The sequence below is a fragment of the Esox lucius genome, chromosome 1 (assembly GCF_011004845.1).
Source record: "Esox lucius isolate fEsoLuc1 chromosome 1, fEsoLuc1.pri, whole genome shotgun sequence".
Taxonomy (NCBI): domain Eukaryota; kingdom Metazoa; phylum Chordata; class Actinopteri; order Esociformes; family Esocidae; genus Esox; species Esox lucius.
The window spans coordinates 30415441-30436055 of NC_047569.1; the positions used below are offsets into that span (position 1 = coordinate 30415441).

The 20615-nt window shown below is 42.2% G+C and overlaps 2 protein-coding genes across 3 annotated transcripts; one reads left to right on the forward strand and one right to left on the reverse strand.

Annotated features, from left to right (window-relative positions):
* The first annotated feature begins 170 nt into the window (after positions 1-170).
* Positions 171-12450, forward strand: zgc:162698 (Lung_7-TM_R domain-containing protein). 2 transcript variants are annotated; one of them, XM_010893863.5, is made up of 20 exons: positions 171-542; positions 1777-1849; positions 2422-2513; positions 2716-2835; positions 3345-3401; positions 3934-4005; positions 4927-5056; positions 5139-5200; positions 5666-5849; positions 6066-6165; positions 6259-6352; positions 7244-7312; positions 8114-8222; positions 8491-8549; positions 8835-8938; positions 9343-9416; positions 10700-10761; positions 10892-10944; positions 11166-11196; positions 11731-12450. In XM_010893863.5, exons 1-20 carry the CDS (start codon positions 387-389, stop codon positions 11770-11772), a joined length of 1743 nt encoding a protein of 580 aa, XP_010892165.3. In that variant the 5' UTR covers positions 171-386; the 3' UTR covers positions 11773-12450. The 2 variants fall into 2 exon arrangements, with proteins under 2 accessions (XP_010892165.3, XP_010892166.2); XM_010893864.4 differs by lacking the exon at positions 7244-7312 and adding an exon at positions 6852-6923 and having other exon boundaries at positions 175-542.
* Positions 12451-13470: 1020 nt separating this feature from the next.
* On the reverse strand, positions 13471-20044 carry si:ch211-137a8.4 (titin homolog). Its single transcript, XM_010893865.3, has 3 exons — positions 19855-20044; positions 15027-17045; positions 13471-14029 (listed from the first exon to the last, which is right to left on the reverse strand). The coding sequence occupies exons 2-3, from the start codon at positions 16858-16860 to the stop codon at positions 14007-14009; spliced, it is 1857 nt and encodes a 618-aa protein (XP_010892167.2). The 5' UTR covers positions 16861-17045; positions 19855-20044; the 3' UTR covers positions 13471-14006.
* Positions 20045-20615: the final 571 nt, after the last annotated feature.

Consider the following 20615-nt stretch of genomic DNA (forward strand, 5'->3'; position numbering starts at 1 on the left):
TATTAACATTAAATAAACAATTAAAATGTTATAAAAGTATTGCATTTAAAACGTGTTGGGTTAGAATCAACTGAGAGTTTGCATAGTTTTGAACGCAACATAAATCGTGCACAATTTAGAGTGTAGAAAATACATTTGCTGCATAATTTCTAATACATAAAAACAATGACAATATGGTATTTACGCATTGACGTCCAATAGAGCATCACCCAGCTCTACCTTAACTGAGTTGGCGCGTTCCTCTGCACAAGCATAGCTGAGCCCGGACATACCTTGAAACATACGAATGGATGTTTTACCTATCAGCTAACCAACCTATTGATGACGTACATGGAACCATTTGTAGTGCATACGACATCTGAGCAGGCAAACATGAAATAACCCGGATGAATTACTTCCTGGTACAAATGGCGAGCGGCATGAAAGCAGTGTTTTTGCCGGGGCACTTTTCAAAAGTGTTATTTTTGTTGATTTATATACATTTTACACGCCCGTTATATGCTGTGTCAGAGCCGGGTAAATGGATCCTAGACGTCCGTGATGTAAGTTCTCTTGTTCTTCAGTCATGTGGGTAGACAATGCTATGTCTTACCAAATCAGAATCGCTAGATAGCTAGCTGTTACTTATGTCAGTTAAGACAGATTCATCCAATATGGTTCTCGATATAATATCGCTTCAAAGCGAGGCATTTATACTATGATTGCTTTTGTTTTACATGAATTAACCCTCTGAAGATGTTTCTTTAGGACAATGTAACGACTATGTAACGTCACACCTTCCACTGTATAAAAAATATAATTGTATTCGTTCTGCAAGAGTAAGTTTCATTTTCACTTTGTAAGCGTCAGTTAATAAGTGTTTGTGTTCGTTACTCGCTGTTAAAGAGAATTTCAGTTAAAACATTTTGCCTTTTAAAAAAAATGTATTTAACATATATTTTTACAGAGAAATCACTCTGACACCAATGTCTCTTTTACAGCTGAACCCTGTGTATAGCAAATACAAAAATTACAGATAACCATTACATTTTACAGCAAAATGTTCATTTATCATTGATTTAAAATGGCTAATAGAAACCAAATCAGCAAGCTTTAAATTGTTCTGAAATTCATTCCATGAAAGAGTAGCATGGTACTCAAAAGCAGTTTTCCCCAGTTCTGAATGAGCCTGAGGAATCTCTAAGAACAACCAAAGTTTATGCATTATATGTATGTATGCCCTATATGTAAATAACAACCAGTGTCTGGACCTCCTGGAAACTAGGGAGTCCCAGCTAACTAGAGTGTACAAAAGACAATGATGGGTGTGGAAATTTGCACCAGTAATAAAACGTAATGCAGCCTGATAGACTGCATCTAGAGGTTTCAACATTGAGGTTTCAACATCAAGGGAACTAATAAGTTATAGTGTCATTTATTCCAGTCATCATTTTAACAATGATATGCGAAAGGGATCTATTTTCATATTTTAGTAGTAAATATTTCTTACAATTGAAGTCTCTCATTAAAATTCTCATTAAATTCGTCATGTAGGAGCACTTTGATGACTTTCAAGTGATAAAGGGTTTTAATATGTTAACAATTATTAAAGTAAAATCAAGAAAACAATTTACCCTGCCTTTCTTCTAATAGTAGAAAATAAATTGTCCAGGCCACTTGTATATCTGTTTTGGATTATTGTTATATTATGAGCAGTATGTGAAAGAAGCAACTTCTACTCTTAAACCAAGGAACAGTGTTAAGAGTCATTTCATTTTCTCATCTCTTGTGTTACAGGAAACTTTGAAGAAGCAGAGCTTTTTCCTCTTCACCAAAACAATGTTTAACAGTACTGTCATTAATCTAAAATGTAAGTAGGATATATGCTCTCTCATCCTCCTGGAAGATAGGAGCAGACTCTGATTCACACCCCTTTGTACAATGTCACAGAACAATGGCAGTTGTCCCTTTCTCTGACTGTATTGTAGGATTATAAAAATTCACCGCAACATGTTTGAATGATAGGATGTTATCAGTTACACATATAGGTTCCTGCTGCCTGAAAGCTCTTTTTATAGCTCTTAAAGGAGTATTTCAGTTATGGTTGCTCACCCGTCCTGATCACTTTCAGGTTTGCAGTTTCAAATGTTTGTTTGAACACCGAAACACAGATTAGTTTCTCTTGACTCATAGATTACATTCACGGTGAAGAACCAGTTAACATTTGGGAAAAAAGTTCAAATTGTCCTTCAACATTTTTGTTGGATATGTCTTGCCCATTTTTCCAAAACAAGCTATTGTATTGCTGTGTACAAGTCTCTCCTGAATAACAGTACACAAACATGGAAAGGCCTGTTGAAGGAGGAAGCCTTTGACCCACATGTAGAAGTGGATATGGCCGTCTGATATAATATTGTATTCATTAGATGTCTTCTGTTTCAGGGTTGAGCGAGAAGTGTGAACCTCCAGTAAAGCTCAGCATCTCCTGGTACCTGAGGAGCTCCCGTTGCTTCGATGAGGTGTTTGGCCTTAATGTGAGTTTCTCTCTACCGTTTGGAAATGGGCTCAGTAGAACCTGAATAACTGCTGATGTTCTCTACTATAAACACTTCAGCGGTTCACTTAGATAGGTTTTCTTAATTCGGTAACGCAAGATTCATGGTCCTGGTAGGAGTGCTAATTGTCAAAGTCAGTCATTCAGATTTCTCAGACTTATGATACCCGTTGGGTCTACAGCCTTCAAATGCTGGGAGCTACTTCAGGTCGACTGCTGTGAAGCAGGAAGGAGGCAGTGGCTTCTACGTGTTCCACCAGTACCCCGTCATTGAGTGCAAGCAGTCCACCACCAGCAGTAAGGTACAGTGTGCGACAATGAAACTCTCATGAGAATACACGGGGACACTTTGTATTTCACAGCACCTTTCTGAAATGACCTGGTCATGGTAAAATTGGCTGGACTCTGGCATATGATGCAAGATTCATAGGTACACGTCTCTTGCGAGAATAATAACACAGTAATGAAATGCATTGTTTTGGTTAAACGGCAGCTAGATCAGTGAAATCTGTTAAATGATGGTAAAAAAAAATAATAAAAAAGCCTAGTATAAACACCACAACAGGGAAATAATACCCTTATGAAATGTAATGTTATTGATTGTTATTATCATTATGAATTATGTCTTCCTGATTTGTTTGTCAATAGTGTGATTTTTAATAGTAGCAACTCTAATGTTGACCGGCCATGTGTTTTTTAACTGCTGATCTAAGTGTTTCATACAGTGCAGTCAAGGTGAGGCGTGTGTCTCATGGATGTGTTCTTGGGGTGTCATCTGGTAATGCAGCTACTCTGCTGTTTTCTGTCACAGTTCTTTCTTGACAAGTTTGAGGAACCGACTAGACTCACTGAGCCTGTCAAACCACAGGTAAGGTAAAAGCAGAGATGTTATTTGTGGGGATAAATGCCATGTACATATAGTTGTATTCAGCAGTTAAAGTGTATTTAATGTATTTTTGGTACAGGACCTTCTAGAAACAATTTTATGGTAAATGCATGTTATTAAAATGAATAGATTTTCTGGAATTTATATAAGGTTTTAATCTGACGTTTGAAACTATGTTGGATTAATGAAAATAGACTTCTATTGAACAATAAAAAGTGCAGTGTCCTTTGGTATGCCTGTAAAATGAATTTGTTGATATGTTCACTCGTGTTAGCGTCCACCTCTGTTCTGGTCAGTGGTTGGAAAGGCATCTTTTATGTTTGTTTTAAACCATGTATTCACATTTTATCAGCAGAGACAGATTTTTTGATTCCGAGGTCCAGGCCTGTCTTTCTGTTGCCAGCGTGCTGTAGTAGACCACACCATTTTGGTTTCACCCCTGCATTTATAGTAACTTAGATGCATCTGATCTGTTCTCAGAGACGTCATTTGAATGTCTGTGTCCTATTTTCAGCCTGTGACTGACAAGGACCATGGGGTGAAGAAAAGGAGCCCTAAAGATCCAAAGGAGGTGGTTTCAAAGGAGGTAAATGAGGAACGTCAGCACACTCAATCACATTTTAACTGAAACTATTTCATTTTTGTGGATTTTCTTTTTAATGTAAGCAGTTGCAAAATGCTTTACAGATTTCCCATCCTAAAATCGGAAAGAGTAATCGTTACAGATGTAGAAGCACATTGGCTCTGAATAACTTACTTGAATGATAGGAACCTAGGAAGAAACCTAGAGAAGAACCTGGCTGTTAAGGGTGGCCAATTGTCTTTTGATTGTGCCAAGACTATGAGAGTTAATAGGCATTAGGGTCAAGTTATAACAATAGTTGTTCACTTGGCTGCCTCAGTTAAAGTGTTTAAGGGATAATTGTCCGTTGATATATATATATTTTTTTTTTATGGGTTAGCTTTCTGAGTTCGAAACAGCGGGTCTGGGTAGCGGTAGGACATCAATGGGCAAGGGTTCAGGTTTCATAACGGAAGAACTGGATGAGCACCATAACGCTGACTAGTGACTGTGTCCACAGAGCCACCTGACCAGATGGGGTGTGGCTCATCATAGTCCCCTGGGAAAAGATACATAGAAAGCAGGAGGTATATGGGGAGAAGTATGTAAATGTCTTTGACGTTAGGAGCCTGTGGTATCTAGCCTAAAACCCTTATCAGGAAAATCCAGTTAGTGTTTGTATGCCTGGCTTCATCCACCTATCACCGCGATACAGTGTAGTTTTATTCCTCCGTGTCAGCCGCTCGCTCGCTGAGATAAAAGACCCATTCATAGTGGCAGCTTCTCATGTAGTACACACCTGTTGGTCAAACAAGCCGTGTGCCAGGATAATAAAAAGGTACACACAGTTTCTTTCGCTTGCCTTTTTATTGACTTGCCTCGTTTCCTCATGTCCTTGCAGTGGTCTGTAGACATACTGTAACGTGGTTCTCCTTGCCTCCCCAGCATCACTTTGACGCCGTGGCCCGGACCTGGGATGATGGCCCCTACATGTTCATCGTCCACATCGAGGAGGTCAAGGAGAGGAGCAACGCCACCCCTGTCTCCGTCATGGCACAGAACTGGGAAATCAAACGTATGGACCCCTCGAGTTGTATGACATTTTCGTTCGCTTTCGTTTAAAATGGTTTGACTCTCTGTCTCTTTACCCTATGCAGTGGAAGTCAGTATGAAGGGACCTCATGATTACATCTCGGCTTCAGAATGGCCTCTAATGATTGTAAGTCAATTATGTGCCTTAAAGTGTTGTAACTATGGCTTATTAATGATTATATTCATTTATAATCGGTTCTAATTTTGCTTAAATACAGTAGGTTGCCACCATGGGGCGTGGGTAGATAGTCCAATGGGACTACCATCTTACAACACACTCTTGTAACTTGTGTTAAGGCTGAGCGCCTGCAAACTCAATTTGGGAATTGGACATCAGGAAATTGGGAGTGGAGAAAAAATGCATATCCTCATAGTAACAAACATCCATCTTACACAAGAAGTGTGTGTGTGTGTGTATTCTAGTCACTCTCCAGTTCCCGCTTTGAAGAGACACACAGGCACACACTCTAATAGACCCTTTCTGAACACGTTCTGGGTTTGGATTCATCCCGGAGTCTTCCTGTCCGGGCTTAATGCTCTAGTCCCCCCCCCCCCCCCCGTTCACCTGATGGATCCCTTGTCCCCTGTGCAGTTCTACATGGTGATGTGTATCATCTACGTGCTCCTGGGCGTGCTGTGGCTGGGTCTGTCCGCCTGCTTCTGGAGGGATCTGCTGAGGATCCAGTTCTGGATCGGCGGGGTCATCTTCCTGGGCATGCTGGAGAAAGCCGTGTTTTACGCCGAGTTCCAGAGCATCCGCTACGACGGCCTGTCAGGTCAGGGGACACAAGGCAACACACCTTAGTGAAAGGGGCCTGCTGTTGTGACCGGTCGTCTCTAAGAACGCGCCTTCAGATGATCCGAGAAAATTCAAATGACATCTGCTTAGGCCAGGATGGCTTTAGTTAGGTGGGGGCGCTGGCCCTAGCTGAGTGGATCTGCTCCGTTTTCTAAATCTTTGCCTGGATGTCTACTCTGTGTGTGTCGAACAGTTCAGGGGGCGGTAGTGTTCGGAGAGGTCTTATCAGCGGTGAAGAGGACCCTGGCTCGCGTGCTCGTCATCATCGCTAGTCTTGGTTATGGAATTGTCAAGTGAGTCGTCCCTTCAGAAGAGCTGACATTGAAGAAGAGCGCAGAGAGTTTTACCCTTTTGTCTGTTGTTAAAGGCCCTCCTCCTCTTCCCAGGCCCAGGCTTGGTGCCCTCTTACACAGAGTGGTTGGGGTGGGGCTGCTCTACCTTGTGTTCTCCATTGTTGAAGGAATCCTGAGGGTCAATTCGGTAAGTCTGATCTTATTGTCCCCTCCTGTCTAATCCTTGTTATTCCCAAAAGAGATTACATACACCTGCATTGTCTGAGACTAGACCATAAACCATGTGTGAAACCTGTTTCGATATGGAACTAAATCTTAAACCATGTGCGAAAACCTGTTTCGATATGGAACTAAATCTTAAACCATGTGTGAAAACCTGTTTCGATATGGAACTAAATCTTAAACCATGTGCGAAAACCTGTTTCGATATGGAACTAAATCTTAAACCATGTGTGAAAACCTGTTTCGATATGGAACTAAATCTTAAACCATGAGTGAAAACCTGTTTTGATATGGAACCAGACCGTAAACCATGCGTAAATAACTGCTTTAATATAGACATGGAGTGACCCAAACCACACTGTTGCCCTCTCCCGAATAGTTCTGAAAATGTTCTTTTAAATGTCCATTATTGTGTGTAGTACCATTGTCTTTCCACTGTCAGTGCTGACCTGTCTCTTCAACAGGGGCAAGGAAGCAGTAGCAGATTGCTGTGTGACATTGTTCTGGCGTTCACTGACTCCATCATTGTGTGGTGGATATCCTTTTGGAGGGGTCAGCCATTACCAGTGGCTATCAGTATGCCAGTCAGCAAGTTAGCGTAGTCTAAACATATTGTTTCCGTTTTTTCTTCTCACAGAACGAGACAGATTTTCGTCTTGTTCTGAGATGGGTTACCAAAGCTTACTCGTATCATTTCCCGCACTGGTGTTTTGCTAAGTTAAAGTATTTCTATCTATAAGAATTGGCAACGAAGAGTGCATGACTGTGCTTTCTCTCTCTCTCCCTCCCCTCTCTTCGCTCCCACCCTACCTGCTGCCCCCCCCCGTGAATGTCTGGTCCCCTCCACTCCTTTCAGGCTGAAGATGATCTGGTGCTGCTGGCTGCTATTCCTTTGGCTGTGCTCGACTCTTCTCTCTGCTGGTGGATATCCTGTACTGTGGCTCTCCGCAGATCGCTCTTCCTCTCCTATCCAATGGCCATCTTTTTTTATTCTCCCCCTTCCTCTTCCTCGCCCCGGTACTCCCGACACTCTGCCTTCATGCAGTCTGAATGTGTGGCTTGGTGATTGTCTGTGTGCAGCCTTCCCTCTGTCCCTACCTGCCCGCTCCTATAACTCAAAGAGAATATGCTCAGCTGGCCTTACAGAGACTGATGTAGACATCAGGGGGAGCTGGATTAGTTAACGTTTTAATTACAGAGCTGAGCTACCTATATCTAGGTAATCAGTAACGTAATTTAGAGAAGCTTGGAGGCACCTTTTCCTCCTATGGTTTGACAGTGTTTCAATAGATACGGTAAGTTGAGCAGTTAGCCGGAAAACCAGTTGGTATTCTGAGTGACACTTCTCTTTTGGTCTTAGAGGGTACCATAACTGCTTTTCCAGCTGAGCTTAACTTAAAATATGACCATGAAGGGCAGAGTTCTCCTCAAAATACTTTTTTTTTTTTTACTCAGAAGTGGGGTGGTACGATCGTTATTGGAAGACCAAGTTAATTCATGGCTTGACGAGCTACCACGGGAAGCCCTCAGACACTCTTCCAATCTGATTGTCTTTCTGATTAAGTTACTGTGGACCAATTCAGTTGACCAGTAAGTCAAACTCTTCTGAGTTATGTTGACTGTCAGTGGAATGTCGGTTATAAATGGGTAAACTGTTTCTCAGAGGTGGCCTGTTGGCAATGGTTTGTGTCCCGGGATTAAGATGTAGTCCTTGACAGCCAGTCACATCTTTATCAGCCTGGCCCAGACCATGAAGCTCCTTCGCCTTCGAAGAAACGTGGTCAAGCTCTCCCTCTACCGCCACTTCATCAACACTCTCATATTCGCCGTTATTGGTGAGAAGCTGTCTGCTCTTGCACTATTCCAACCACTCAGCAATTCATTACGGTGACTGTTTCGCAGATCCTGATTAAGCCTATTCTTGGACTTATAAATCAAGCTCAGTTGAGATATAACCTTGATTTTCTGTTGTTGTACAGGACTAGACTTAGTCTGTGTCATTGAGACTGGCCCTGCCAGTACTGTACTGTACTATACACCTTGGGTGGCCATGATTATAAACACTCACTGATATATACGGCTTGTCAATGTCTTGCTCCGCAGCCTCTGTCATATTTATTATCTGGACAACAAAGACCTTCAAGTTTTCCAAGTGCCAGTCGGTGAGTAATGTCTGTTTACTATGTTAAGCAACATTTAAGGCCTTTTGGGGACAATTTGCCTTTCGGGACAATAAGCCTAATCCTGGACTAAACTCAATGGAGAACTCTATTGAACTTGATTTATTAAAAATAAATTCTAGACTAAGCTTAATCTGTGTTGATGAAAACGGCATGTGGTTTGTTGATGTCAAATCCCCAAAACTAGTAGGAGCACACACCCACACACAGCTGGTTGAACAGTAGTTATCATGTGGCATTTGTGCTCGTCTCTATGTATCTCTGTAGGATTGGAGGGAGCTGTGGATAGATGATGCGTTTTGGCGGTTCCTCTTCTCAATCCTCCTGCTTGTCATCATGTTCCTCTGGAGGCCATCGGCCAACAACCAGAGGTCAGAGTTCATGTCCAAACAGTTCATACATCAGCTCACAGGCCAAAATGTCATGTGATTCTGTTTCTAAATCGTCAGTGGAGTACTTTGCAAGGATCCTTTGGTGTGTAGCTGAAGACTTCTGTGGCAGTTCGGGTCATATTCCGGACAATAATTGCTTTTACCATGCGTGGTGAAATAATTAAATGTCCAAATCAACAATATTCATCTGAGATTGAGCACAAATGGCTCAGGTTCCGTAGTCACATGCTCTCAAATGTTGCAGAACAAAATGCAATGAACATTGATTACATTTCTTATTCTATATTTATTCTATACAGTGGTTACTTAGCGTTGCTCTCACTGAACACTCCACAGTGTTGTGGCGTTGAACGGGCCCCTGACCTGTCCTGTGCCCCCCTCAGGTATGCCTATAGTCCCCTTGTTGATGAGGAGAGTGACGACGAGGCCAAGGAACAGCTGATGAACGAGGCCTTTGGTAAGAGCCAAGGGTGTTGGAGCCTTTTGTCTGGGTTTCCTTTGTGGGTACTTAAGGTCACACTGAATGGTTTATTGGTGGATTATACTATTATGTCCCGATAGGTAGCACTCCTAGTGTGTAGTGGAGCTGCCCAAACCTGGTTCCGGAGGGTTGGAACCGGCGTAGGAATTTCACGACGGCCATGGCTGTTGTTGCCCTTCGCTCTGGCCGTGCTGTCCCTGAAATCATTGTACGCCCTATGGCCATCATGGCCTTTGTGCCCCTGCTGCTGTCAAAATCTCATGGTCAGAAGTTTGTTTGTAGGTTTGTTTGTAGTTCGCAACTGAGAACAACCACAAGAACGGACATGCGGTAAGCAAGATAGCGAGTTATTGATAGATAGCTGACTTATTTAGTGCTTACCTGAATCAATGCGTTCTTGAGAAACTGGGATGTGGGAAAGTTCCGACCTCCGAGTGGGAGAATACTCCTGAACACTTTTTGAATGCTCAGAGAAGTAACATTAGGTTTGACATCACTCGCCTTGGCAGCGTTTGTGGTGAAAGATAAAAAACAATAATAACTTCTGCGCACAAATGTCACTATATTTGTTTATCTAGGTCGTACACATTAAGGTGATTGTGATGTTAAAGGATACTTAGCGGTTTACTTTTGGGTAACTGAGGTAATGTCCATCTGGCTAGCTCGCTTTAACATTACTTAACTGCCAATACCGTAGCCTGGTTGTTGTCGTTATGTGAATGCTCCAAACTAAAACTTCTGAAATGAAACAGATTCCGGAATCTGTAAAAATTGGAGTGGAGTAGATGTAATTATAAGGATTAAAACATGATAATTAAATGTTTTATGTGGAAAAAACATAAGTTATAATAAGTTATTATTCAAAATATTATATTATTAAAAAGTGAATAATGTATATGTTTTTATATCATGCATGTTTTTGTCTTATCAACTATTCAAGTTGTTTATTTGTAAGATCCAAATCTTCCTATTTAACTCAATGGCCTTTGTGCACGAAAAAAAATTTGATACTGAAAGCCAAATGACCTTGCCCCTAAAATGACGAAAATTCCAAGCCTGATTGGAACACTTATTTTCTGTTTTCTACCTAGTAGCTAATTGGATTGAGGTCTGAATGAAAATATAATTTGACCTGAGACGGCAGCTTTTGGTCTTTGGGATGAATGAACATTGGTTCTCTTTCCGAGCAAGTGTTTTTGAGGGAATTCTTTTGACTTGCTGCTGTTTCTGATGTTGTCCGCCTGTGTGTGTTCCTTCAGAGGGTGTAAAGATGAGAGGTCTGAAGTCTGAGACAAATGGAACAGGCAAGCCAAGCAAAGTGGTAAGGCCTTTCCCCATACAACAGGGATACCCCCCGAGAGAATACAAACAACACAGGATCTTAACTCCAGCCTATGGCTCGGAACAACGTCATGTCTCGGAGATGATAGGAAATGTTTTTACCCCCTCAGGATGAGGATCTGAAGTGGGCAGAAGAGAATATCCCCTCTTCAATTGCAGATGTGTAAGTACACACACACACACACACACACACACACACACACACACACACACACTGAAGGTTCAGAAACTTTAACCCTTTTTAACACTGATGGCAAAATCACTTGGACAAGAAAAGGTATTATAAAGTGGTTGTCAGTAAGAAATGACAACTTTTTAAAAACAATGTTGTTGAGTTCAGTTGTAAACCAAATGGTCGCAGTCAAACTTGTTTTCCTTCCCCAGTGCTCTGCCCCCTCTGCTGGACTCTGATGAGGTAAAGTTGGTGACTTCCGATGACAATGTTTATGGGCCCCACCATTTTTCTGTCCTATGAGTTGGTAAACAAACCAAAAGGTTGATAAGATGGGTAAAAAGCCATGGTTTATATGTTTGCAGTTGTGGTATGTTTATTCAGGATTATAATGTATTGACAAAGCCATGCTAGTGACCCTGGTGGATTTATGTTATCATTCAAAATGGTGCCAGTCCTCTGTGGTGCTGGAAAATGCCTAAACAGGCGTTTGGGCTCTGATGCCCTCACTCCAGCTGTGAAAAGGTGTTCTTCTCAGGGTGAACAGCAGGGAGCGCCAGCTCCATGCTTTTAAATGAGTGGTTACTGGTCAGGCTTATGTCAGTCCGTTTATCGTTTATCCCTGTACTGTTTTCGTTTTGGCTTAAACAGTGAGATTGTGTGTGTGTGTGGGGGGGGGGGGTATTTTTGAGGATTTATTTTATAGACTAATACTTTTTCATTGTACATTGTGTCGAATAGTAAAGTAATTTGAGTTGTGCTGTTATTTCCCTGCAGGAGGCCATGACAACCAAACTTGAGATGTCAAAAATGGAATAGATGGCGAGGGTGCAGGCAGAATGTTGGACAAGACTGTCTCTGTATGTAGGAAACTTGTATGCCCTTTATGAGCTTTGTAAGCGACATTTGTAAATATGATGGGGTCAACTGTGAAAGCTGAGCAGTATTGAGCAGAGGCACTAGAACTTTTTTTTTTTTTTTTTTACTGTTTGTATTTATATTTTCATGGGTATATGGTTCATATTTTTTTAGATTTACTACAAATTGTATCTTGCCGGTCACTGTTTACATATCTGACGGGCAGAATGTGACTCACTTTTCAATATGAAGACCTGCACTTGACCACAAACAAACTACGATACCTTAATAACTGTCATGTCACATACTCTGTTCACCACTAGTGTATTCTACCTGGCCTGTGTGCCATAAAGCAGACTTTTAGAGAGTGACTGTTGTCCATGTGGTTGAAATGCTGGATGAAATGTACCTGAGGACCGCGCAGAACGGCATCACGACAGGATTGAAAGGGCCTGCATTTCCTTTATGCGATTTAAATTCAACTATCTGGTTAACAAATCCATTGACAATACTCCGGGGTATTTTTTACTTCCATTTATTGATTTTGTATTTACTATAATATTGTATTTCATTTGTGTTATATTGCTTGTTATATTGTTTGTTAATAAATGAACTGCTAACACGGGTATAAAAAACTAACTTAATTTGTCCTTCTTTGTAGATTTGGCGTGTAACAATGTATGTAATGATCAATATTATGAACACTTGGGTGGCTGTGGCTTGTCGATATCGTTCCGTCTCAGTGTTACCACCTTGTTTTTATGCATTACTGTAGGATATCATTTTATGCCCATTTCTTGTGTAGCTAGCCTGCAATTTAACGCAGCATGTAGCTAGTTTTTAGGGTTAATTAGGCAATAAGGCATGAAGGGGTGTTGTATGTGGACAGAATTCCAGGGCTAACCACTGTTCTTAGACACGACACATCTTGGAGAACCTGGGTACAGAAATTAGCTGGGGTATATTAGCAATATACCACAAACCTGAGATTTGTTATTTCCATAATCAGTCTTTTACCAGTGCAATGAGAACAAAAGTGTTACGTGATGTCATATATCACAGCTTTCTGCCAATCAGCATTCAGGATTTGAACCACCCAGTTTATAATATCTGTTATATGCTCTTACCGCCAGTCAGCAGTCTTTCTCTAATAACTTAATCCCAGAGATTTAGTTTTAACAGACAACAGTATGGTGGTGATTTCATGTTTAGTGTATCAAGCGCCTTTGCAGAATGGTTACAGACATTTCCCTCAACTGCCAGGGTAGTGGTACCAACTACAGCAGACATGACTTTCTGAAACGAGTCATTTAACCTGGATAAGCACATCAATTGACGCAATTCTGTGAAATTAAGCACTTCAGTTAATACACACTGTTCAAATCTGTCATTATGTAAAAGGATGTAGGATTATCAATAGAGATTAATGACCAATAGCATTTCCATAATGCCTTCTTATGTGTGTAAGCAGCCATTTACTGTACATCAAAATGTTATGCAAAAATAGCCTACACAATTTGATCTCTTTTAGTTTTTAGATTTTATTGTTCTAGTTTTGACAATTTGCTAGCGAACATGTGAAACCATTGATCAACAAAACATCAATACGGTAGATCAGTCTGCATTAAAGAGATGTGTTTAGAAAAAAAAACATTTGGACAATATTTTATGGTGGTTTATTCATTTACACGACAGTCTAAAAACATTAACACACAGATTAGAACACGTTCCTTAATGAATCCACACTGAATGGCAGTCTTTAGGGCAATAATTTCATATGTGTTCTTGGGTGCACTTCGAAATATCTATTGGGAAAAACTAAAAACAAAATGGCAATTGATATAAAACTAACAGTCTTTTTTTGATCCTGGCATGACAGATCATAGAGATTAACATTTCACAAGGATGGAATGTCTTCTTTTTTTTTGACAATATAAAATCTCACTAGTAGAGGACAAGCAAAAACATTTACATTGATCATGGAACGGTAAGCAAGAACTGCGCTGATTGGTGACTAAATTATTGCTTTTGAGTATTTTTTTTTCATCTATATGGATTGCATCGCTCTCACCATGGTGAATCGTGGTGTAAACGTGTGTTTACTCCGTTTTGGGGGTGGGGGGAGGGAAAGGGGAGGGAAATCAAAGCTCCTCGCTGAACGAATCCCATGCAGGTCTAATCCTCTTTGTGTGGCGTCACACGTTTCCCGCCTTTATTTCTGGTGAATGATAACAAAAAAAGATTGAATATATTAAAATATGTTTAAATAATAACATTCAGAGAAAAAAGTTGTAGTTAGTAGCAGACATGGTGTTGACAGATGGTGAGGTCATGGTGTTAGTAAGACTTAGACTATAAAACACAGATCCACTGCACATATGATTCTACTTCCACAGCACTGGGTGGATCAAAATACCAGAGACATGGTCCCTGGTTTAAATCTGTGACTGCTACACAAAGTGGGTAAAAACACTATTCATTGAATCAACTGGTACCCCAGGGAGAAGTCGACTTAATCTGGTCCCTAGACAGAGCCAGTAACACTTGGGTTTGACTACTAATCCTTTGATTGACTAAACACTGATGTCTTTTGACCCTCTTTCCCTACAATAATGAAGAGGCCCTGATATACTCATTGACTTTTCTGTTGTGAGCACACATGGATGCCTAGAATCCTTGCAATTAGTCTCATTCCCTTGCTATTTACATGTTTCTGCAATGTCTGTGTCCTTAAAAGGATCTGGGAGAGTTGCATCAAAGGTGAAGGGTTTCATTATCACATAACTACTCTACGCTTCCGCTTAATGATTCATCCGAGCATCATAACTTTAGGTGGACTTTGCTCTACGTAAAAGCTTAATGGCAGAAGCTGCTGTCACTATTGGGGTAATTCCCATTATTGACGGAATGAGAACACTTTAGATCGTTGTCCAAGAAGAAATTTTCTTTTTCTAACAGTTCAATGGCCGCTGACATCACTGTTTGGACGATGGATGCAGCAGCCTTATAGAACATCCTCTTCCGTGCTTCCTCTTGGTCATGTGGCTCAGCGGAGGCCCCTTCTGTCTCAGAAGGGGAACCTCCATTTTGAGGAGGCCCTTCCCCAACAAACTCTAATTTAAAGCTAGTCTCTAGTTTTAATTTGGCCTGGGTCATTATGTTAGCTTCATTCTGCTGCAGATCATCATCAAAGTCTATTTTTGCTGCAAACTCACCACTTTGGGCAACTGCATTTCCCGTGCCAAGGTTCAGGATCTTGGCATCCTTCGTAGAGCTGGTGTTTTCTTGTTTGGCCTCGTCTGTTGGTCCAGCCTCCTTGAGGGTTGTTTCATGATTGTGTGTGGCACTTTCTTCAGGTGTGCCGTTCGAGCACCCATTCTCGCCGTTGGTTTTCACCTCGGCTACGGATTCTGCCGGTGCTGCGGGCTCAGGGGAGTTGGCCTTCTCTGACTCGGTACCAGACAACGCATTCGTTGTGGATGCCTCTCCGTTGGCGGATGTGTGATCATTGACCACCTGAGCCTCCACACTGTTGTTACTCTTTTCTTGTGCAGCTTCTGCTTCTCCTTGCTGGCTGTCAGACACACCAACTGGGGCATCTGTGCCCTCTGTGTCCTTTGCTTCCCCATCAGCCATCTCCTCACACTCCTTCGGAGCTCCCTCTCCCTGGTCCACACTGGTGCTTTTCCCCTTTCGCAGGATGAAGTTTTTCAACGACACGGCGCGGTTGAAGTGCGTCCGCTTGGCCTTGGCCGACTTGGCCTGCTCTTTGCCTGCCTCGTCCGTCTCCTCGACCACTTCAGTTGGCTCAGCCGCGGCAGCAGTTTCCTCTTCCCCACTGACAACAGACGTGTCTGCTGACCTCTTGGACTTGGGGATCACACGCTTCTTGAAGGAAGTCCAGATCTCATCAGCATGCTGGTTCATTGATTTGTGTGGCGCTGCGGCAGTGGCAGCTCCTTTCTCCTCTTCTACTTCTGTATTTGTCTTCTCCTGTGCTTCTCCATCTACCTGTGCCTTTGCTTCATCAGTTTCGGCCACAGCTGCTTCATTGTTCTCTGTGGCATTTTCCTCCCCTTCATCCTTCTCGCCCTTTGTGGCTTTGCTGATCCCTACAACTGACGGGTCTCTCTTCAGTCCTTGGAATGTCCATGACCTCTTCAGTTTCCACCGTTTCTGTCCGCTGGTTTCTGAAGTCTTTGAGTCCAGTGTACCTGTGTCCCCAGGTGTGCCCCCAGACGCACCATCCACGCACTCAGCTTCCTTAGACTCATCTGAGCTCTTCTTGTGACTCTTCTGGGCCATAAGCTTCTTAAAGGAATGCCAGCGTTTCATATGTTTGGTTGCAGCAACGGAGGCAGGTTTCTCTGACTCTTCTGCAGCCGGGGAATCTCCCGGTTGGTCCACTGTGGTATTGAGGGCCTCAGGGTCCTCCAACCTGTCCAAAGATTTGGATCTGACCTTCACCTGGTTCTCGGGCTCTCCATTTCCATCTTTTTTTTCTGTGCTTCTGTGAGAGAAGATCCTGGCAACAGGTTTACGGATTAATTCCCTGACACTGGACTTCTCCCCATGTTTTGGCTTGACATCCTTGGAGGCAGATGGCTTTTCCTCTGATGCGACTTCATCGTGATCTGGAACCTTCTCAATGGCCTGATCTTCTGCCACTGCCTCTGTGCCATTGGCTGCCGGCTCATCTGCTTGGTCTGAAGCCTTTTTCTGCTCCATGTGGCCCTCTCCGTTAGCCTCCACAGACTCGGTGCCGGGCTCCTTCTTTTTCCTCCCTCCCATGACTTTTCCCAACCCACTTTTATTCAGAAAGGAAGAGAAAATATTGTCAGACGACTGTTTAGCTTTGCCATCGGCCGGCTGCTCTGTGCTCTGTGGGGTCTCTTCTATAGGTTGTGCCTCTTCTGGTGGAGACGTGACAGCCTCTGTGACCGTCTCTGTGACCGTCTCTGAGTTTGTGGGCTCCACTTCTGTTTTATTATCATTGGTACAGGTGCCATCTTCCTGGATGGGTGTCGCGCAAGCATCGGTCGCCGCCATGTCCACACAATTGTGTTGTAAAATCCCCTCTTTTTCTTCAGTAACTGGGATTATTTCCTTTTGTGCTTGACTGGACTGAGTTCATTGATCAAGAACTGACACGTGTGGCTGTAATCCCATCCAACTTCCCTTCGGAGAGCAGGGTCTCTGCATCATATTCCAAGTTGCAAATGAGGGCCACAAACCTAGTGGAAGGAAAAAGAGAAGGGATTCAAAACCGAAAATGGTTCGGAAACACAGTGGTCTAGACAGACAGAGGAGCAAATGGAATAAACATCTCTACAATAGTAAAGGCTTGCTCAGGCATTTGTAAACCAATGTATTATCTAAGGCACAAACCAATATAATATACTGTGACAAATGCAATGAGAGAGGTGATGGGCATTTTGAACAGGGAAATTACATACATGTCCCAGTGCAGTCAGAGAGAAATGAACACAGGGCATAACATGCTCCAGGTAATTGCATGTTGTCACGTAGATGCCAGAGAGCGCTATTTCTTAGAAAAGTGGATTCAGTTGTTTATTTAGTAATCAGCACCATTAGAGGGGATTATTTCTGGGCTGAAGTATACCTGACAAAACAAGCTGACATCCCAGATAGTATGCTTGAACAATAAAATGCAAGCAGTGGCCAGAGAGGGAAACAGAGAACCTTTTCAGCAACCCTTCATAGTAGGAAATAACAATGAAAACAGGTTGGAGACTTTAACGCATAAAATGTCTGTTACCCAAAAGCCACCTGAAAATGCTTTTCTTGCAAATGTTTTCAAATTGCATCATTACACATCATTGGTAGACAACACAGAAACCAACTGCCCGGTTTTCATTCATCTGATTTCCTATGGATTTAACCCCAATATAAACTGGATTAAAGGTCTCTTTATTATCGACTTTACTTCACCCACAGACAACCCTTTATCTGTCATCATGTGCTGTGGAGTACTGACCTTGATTTTTACAGTCGGCAGTGGGTTGTTTAGTAACACAGCTAAATATTTTATCCACGGCATGCTATCTTTATAGATTAATACCGATTTCATGTTATCTCTAAATCTTCCAGTTGAGAATCTGAAATAATCTCACATCTCTCCAATCTAAAACACCAGAGACGCGCATCATGATGCCAAGGGGCGTTTTACTGCGCAGGCCAGCCTGTTCTAGAAGCCAGAGACTCGGTAGAAGAAGGGTAGGTTCAACAAATACTGTGTTAAGACAATGTAGTCAATGTAGTTCAACAGGGAAGTGTCAAAAAAATGAATGGGAAAAGGTCAGTTCCTGGATTCGCCTGTAAACTGGCCTTTTATCTTACCCTAAATAATTGTCAAAATTCATGGAGTGGCAATAGAGCAGTTTATTTATCGCAATAATCGTGCCATTTGAGTGCAATTATCATTCCCTCCGAGTCATAATGAACGCAAAAGCTGTACCCTTGCTGATAGTGGTGCATGGTGGCGGATAATTTCATAACCTTCACCCGTTAAACCAGGGTTATGAAGACCTGTAGCCCAGGGGCTCGAACCAGGTTAACCCGCCACTGCATGAAGTCACATGGACCACTTTGGGATATTGGATATATATCAAACTGGCCCAGTGATTGCATTTGTTATGAATTACTAAGCTACACAAACATACATATTCCTTGTTCTCCTTTTTATATTAAGCAAATAACGCATTTTAAATCATATTCATCGATTGGCTAGGCTACGTGCGCGTAAAGGAACCTTAATGGTGGGAGGAGATCACGCATGCCTGTCCTGAGACTCGAGGACAATCGCGCGCTTTAGCCTTTTTGTCCCCCATTTCATTTGGGCACTCTCCCCCTTTGTTATGTTAAACCAGCAGTGAGCGCGAGGGGGTTTAAGAAGCCCCAGCGATTGAGCTTACCAGTGAGCTCCAATCATGCGCTGTAGAAATAGAGCATCATTCTAATGAGGGAAAGAGCGGGGGAAAACCAATGCAAACGCTCAAGACAGCAGGTGCCCGTGCTTTTCAAACGCTCATTTGCATTGCTAATGTGATTCACAAAGCCACCACCCCCATTTTGGCTAGGCTAGACTAAAGGAAGCGTCTTCCCAAAATATTTTAGCAGTAATTTTCCGAACGAAATGTTTGCGTTATAGGCCTGTAGGGATATACATTTAACCCGTTAATGATAACCATCACAACAATTTCCAAGTTGAAGCCAACATGTAGCCTGTTCAGAAGAATAGATGGCTGGCCTTTAGAGAAATATGTGCAGTCTGTTGACGCGTAAATGCATCGATATAGGCAACAGTAATGTATATTTTAGGACATATTTTCTATGAATTAACAAATATTACGCTTTTGGAAATCTCCCAAGAACATCTGCATGATACATAGAATATGAATGTCATTGTGGAAATCTCAAGCGCCACAATCTTAACATGCAGCCCTTGTTTATTCTGGTGAACATTCTCGAAACTTGTATCTTGACCGCGATTCTACTCAGAAGCGACATCATGGTTCCATCAGATTATTGTGATATTTATGTCCCACTTGGCCCACTTTAAATTCACACTTAAATTAGTTTAATTATAATGTGTAAGGGGCAGTCTGGCGAACCGCATGGACGTTGATTGAATGTCCGGTTCTTAGGCACCAAAATACGTTGTTTGGGAGGGCACAATTGTCTTCACAAAACAAACCGGTGTCAAACCAAAGCAATGCCAGTAAAATATAAACAAGCACAGTAGTTCCATATGCATGCTACCCAGAGTTGCGGTGCGTCGCATCACACATCAACAGCCCGTTCATTGTCCTTCGCGTTGAGATCCTCCAACCAAAACCAATAAGCTGAGCTCCCTATCCAAGAGCTTTATCAACAGGAGCCATATTGTAAGCATTACAGTAATTGTTATTTTAACGTCAAATGGTAAATCACAGAAGTGAATCATATTGCGCGTAATACTGCATTTAATAAACACAATAGGCTATGTTTAGAAGAAAAAAATAACGAATAATCTGTCCAAACCTTGTTTCGTGTGGCTAAATCCGTTTGTGCGTACGGGAGAAAGGTAATAAGCTTCTGCGGACGGGAAAAGACACTGAAACTAAATCACCGCTCGCATCCTCACGCCTTGAAGTAGCCAACCCAGTGTGGAGAATTGCGCGGGGACGTGAGGGTCGCGGTGGCATTAACAGACGCGCAGCTGCGGCTCCGCAAATACACACCATCTATCTCACCCCGTTGCCCTTAGCAACCATAGAGCCCACCCCCTCCCTAAAACCCCCACCCCCACCACTAGGGATAGAGTACGGGGGGAAATTGTTTCCTTCAGTAATTTGCCCAGTCATAGCCACTTGGATATGATTTGCATAAAACTACTATTTAAAACAGAATGTTTGTTATACCACGTGTACCCATTTACATTACTTTGTTGTACAGCGAGCCGTTGGTTAGTCTTCGTCTTCAACTTATGTGACTTGGGAACAATAACCTGAAGTTTATAAATAGGATCATTGAAATTAATTCATTTAGTCTATCACACTGAAGAACATTGCCAATTAAAGAAAGAAAAACCCCTTTGTTGCAGCATTTGTATGCAGTTTTTTCTGGAAACCATTTCTGTACACTGCTCATTGAACAAGCAGCGTTGTTCAATGAGTCAGCCATGTTGATCTCCGTGGCCATGTGCTTGCAATACAGTGAGACTGCAAAACAGTTGACAATTGAAGGTGTACAGGGAGAACAATCACACAAATTCCATTACTAGGCCCCGGGCACCAGGAAAG

What these genes read in the sequence shown, in the direction of transcription:
- zgc:162698 (XM_010893864.4), top strand. Translation starts at nt 387, where the DNA reads ATGAATTACTTCCTGGTACAAATGGCGAGCGGCATGAAAGCAGTGTTT. An exon ending in CCATCGGCCAACAACCAGAG is followed by an intron (nt 8,939 to 9,342) that starts GTCAGAGTTCAT and finishes TGCCCCCCTCAG; the next exon opens with GTATGCCTATAGTCCCCTTG. An exon ending in CAGGCAAGCCAAGCAAAGTG is followed by an intron (nt 10,762 to 10,891) that starts GTAAGGCCTTTC and finishes TTACCCCCTCAG; the next exon opens with GATGAGGATCTGAAGTGGGC.
- si:ch211-137a8.4 (XM_010893865.3), bottom strand. Translation starts at nt 16,860, where the DNA reads ATGGCGGCGACCGATGCTTGCGCGACACCCATCCAGGAAGATGGCACC. An exon ending in AAATGCAGTTGCCCAAAGTG is followed by an intron (nt 14,030 to 15,026) that starts GTGAGTTTGCAG and finishes ATCATTCACCAG; the next exon opens with AAATAAAGGCGGGAAACGTG.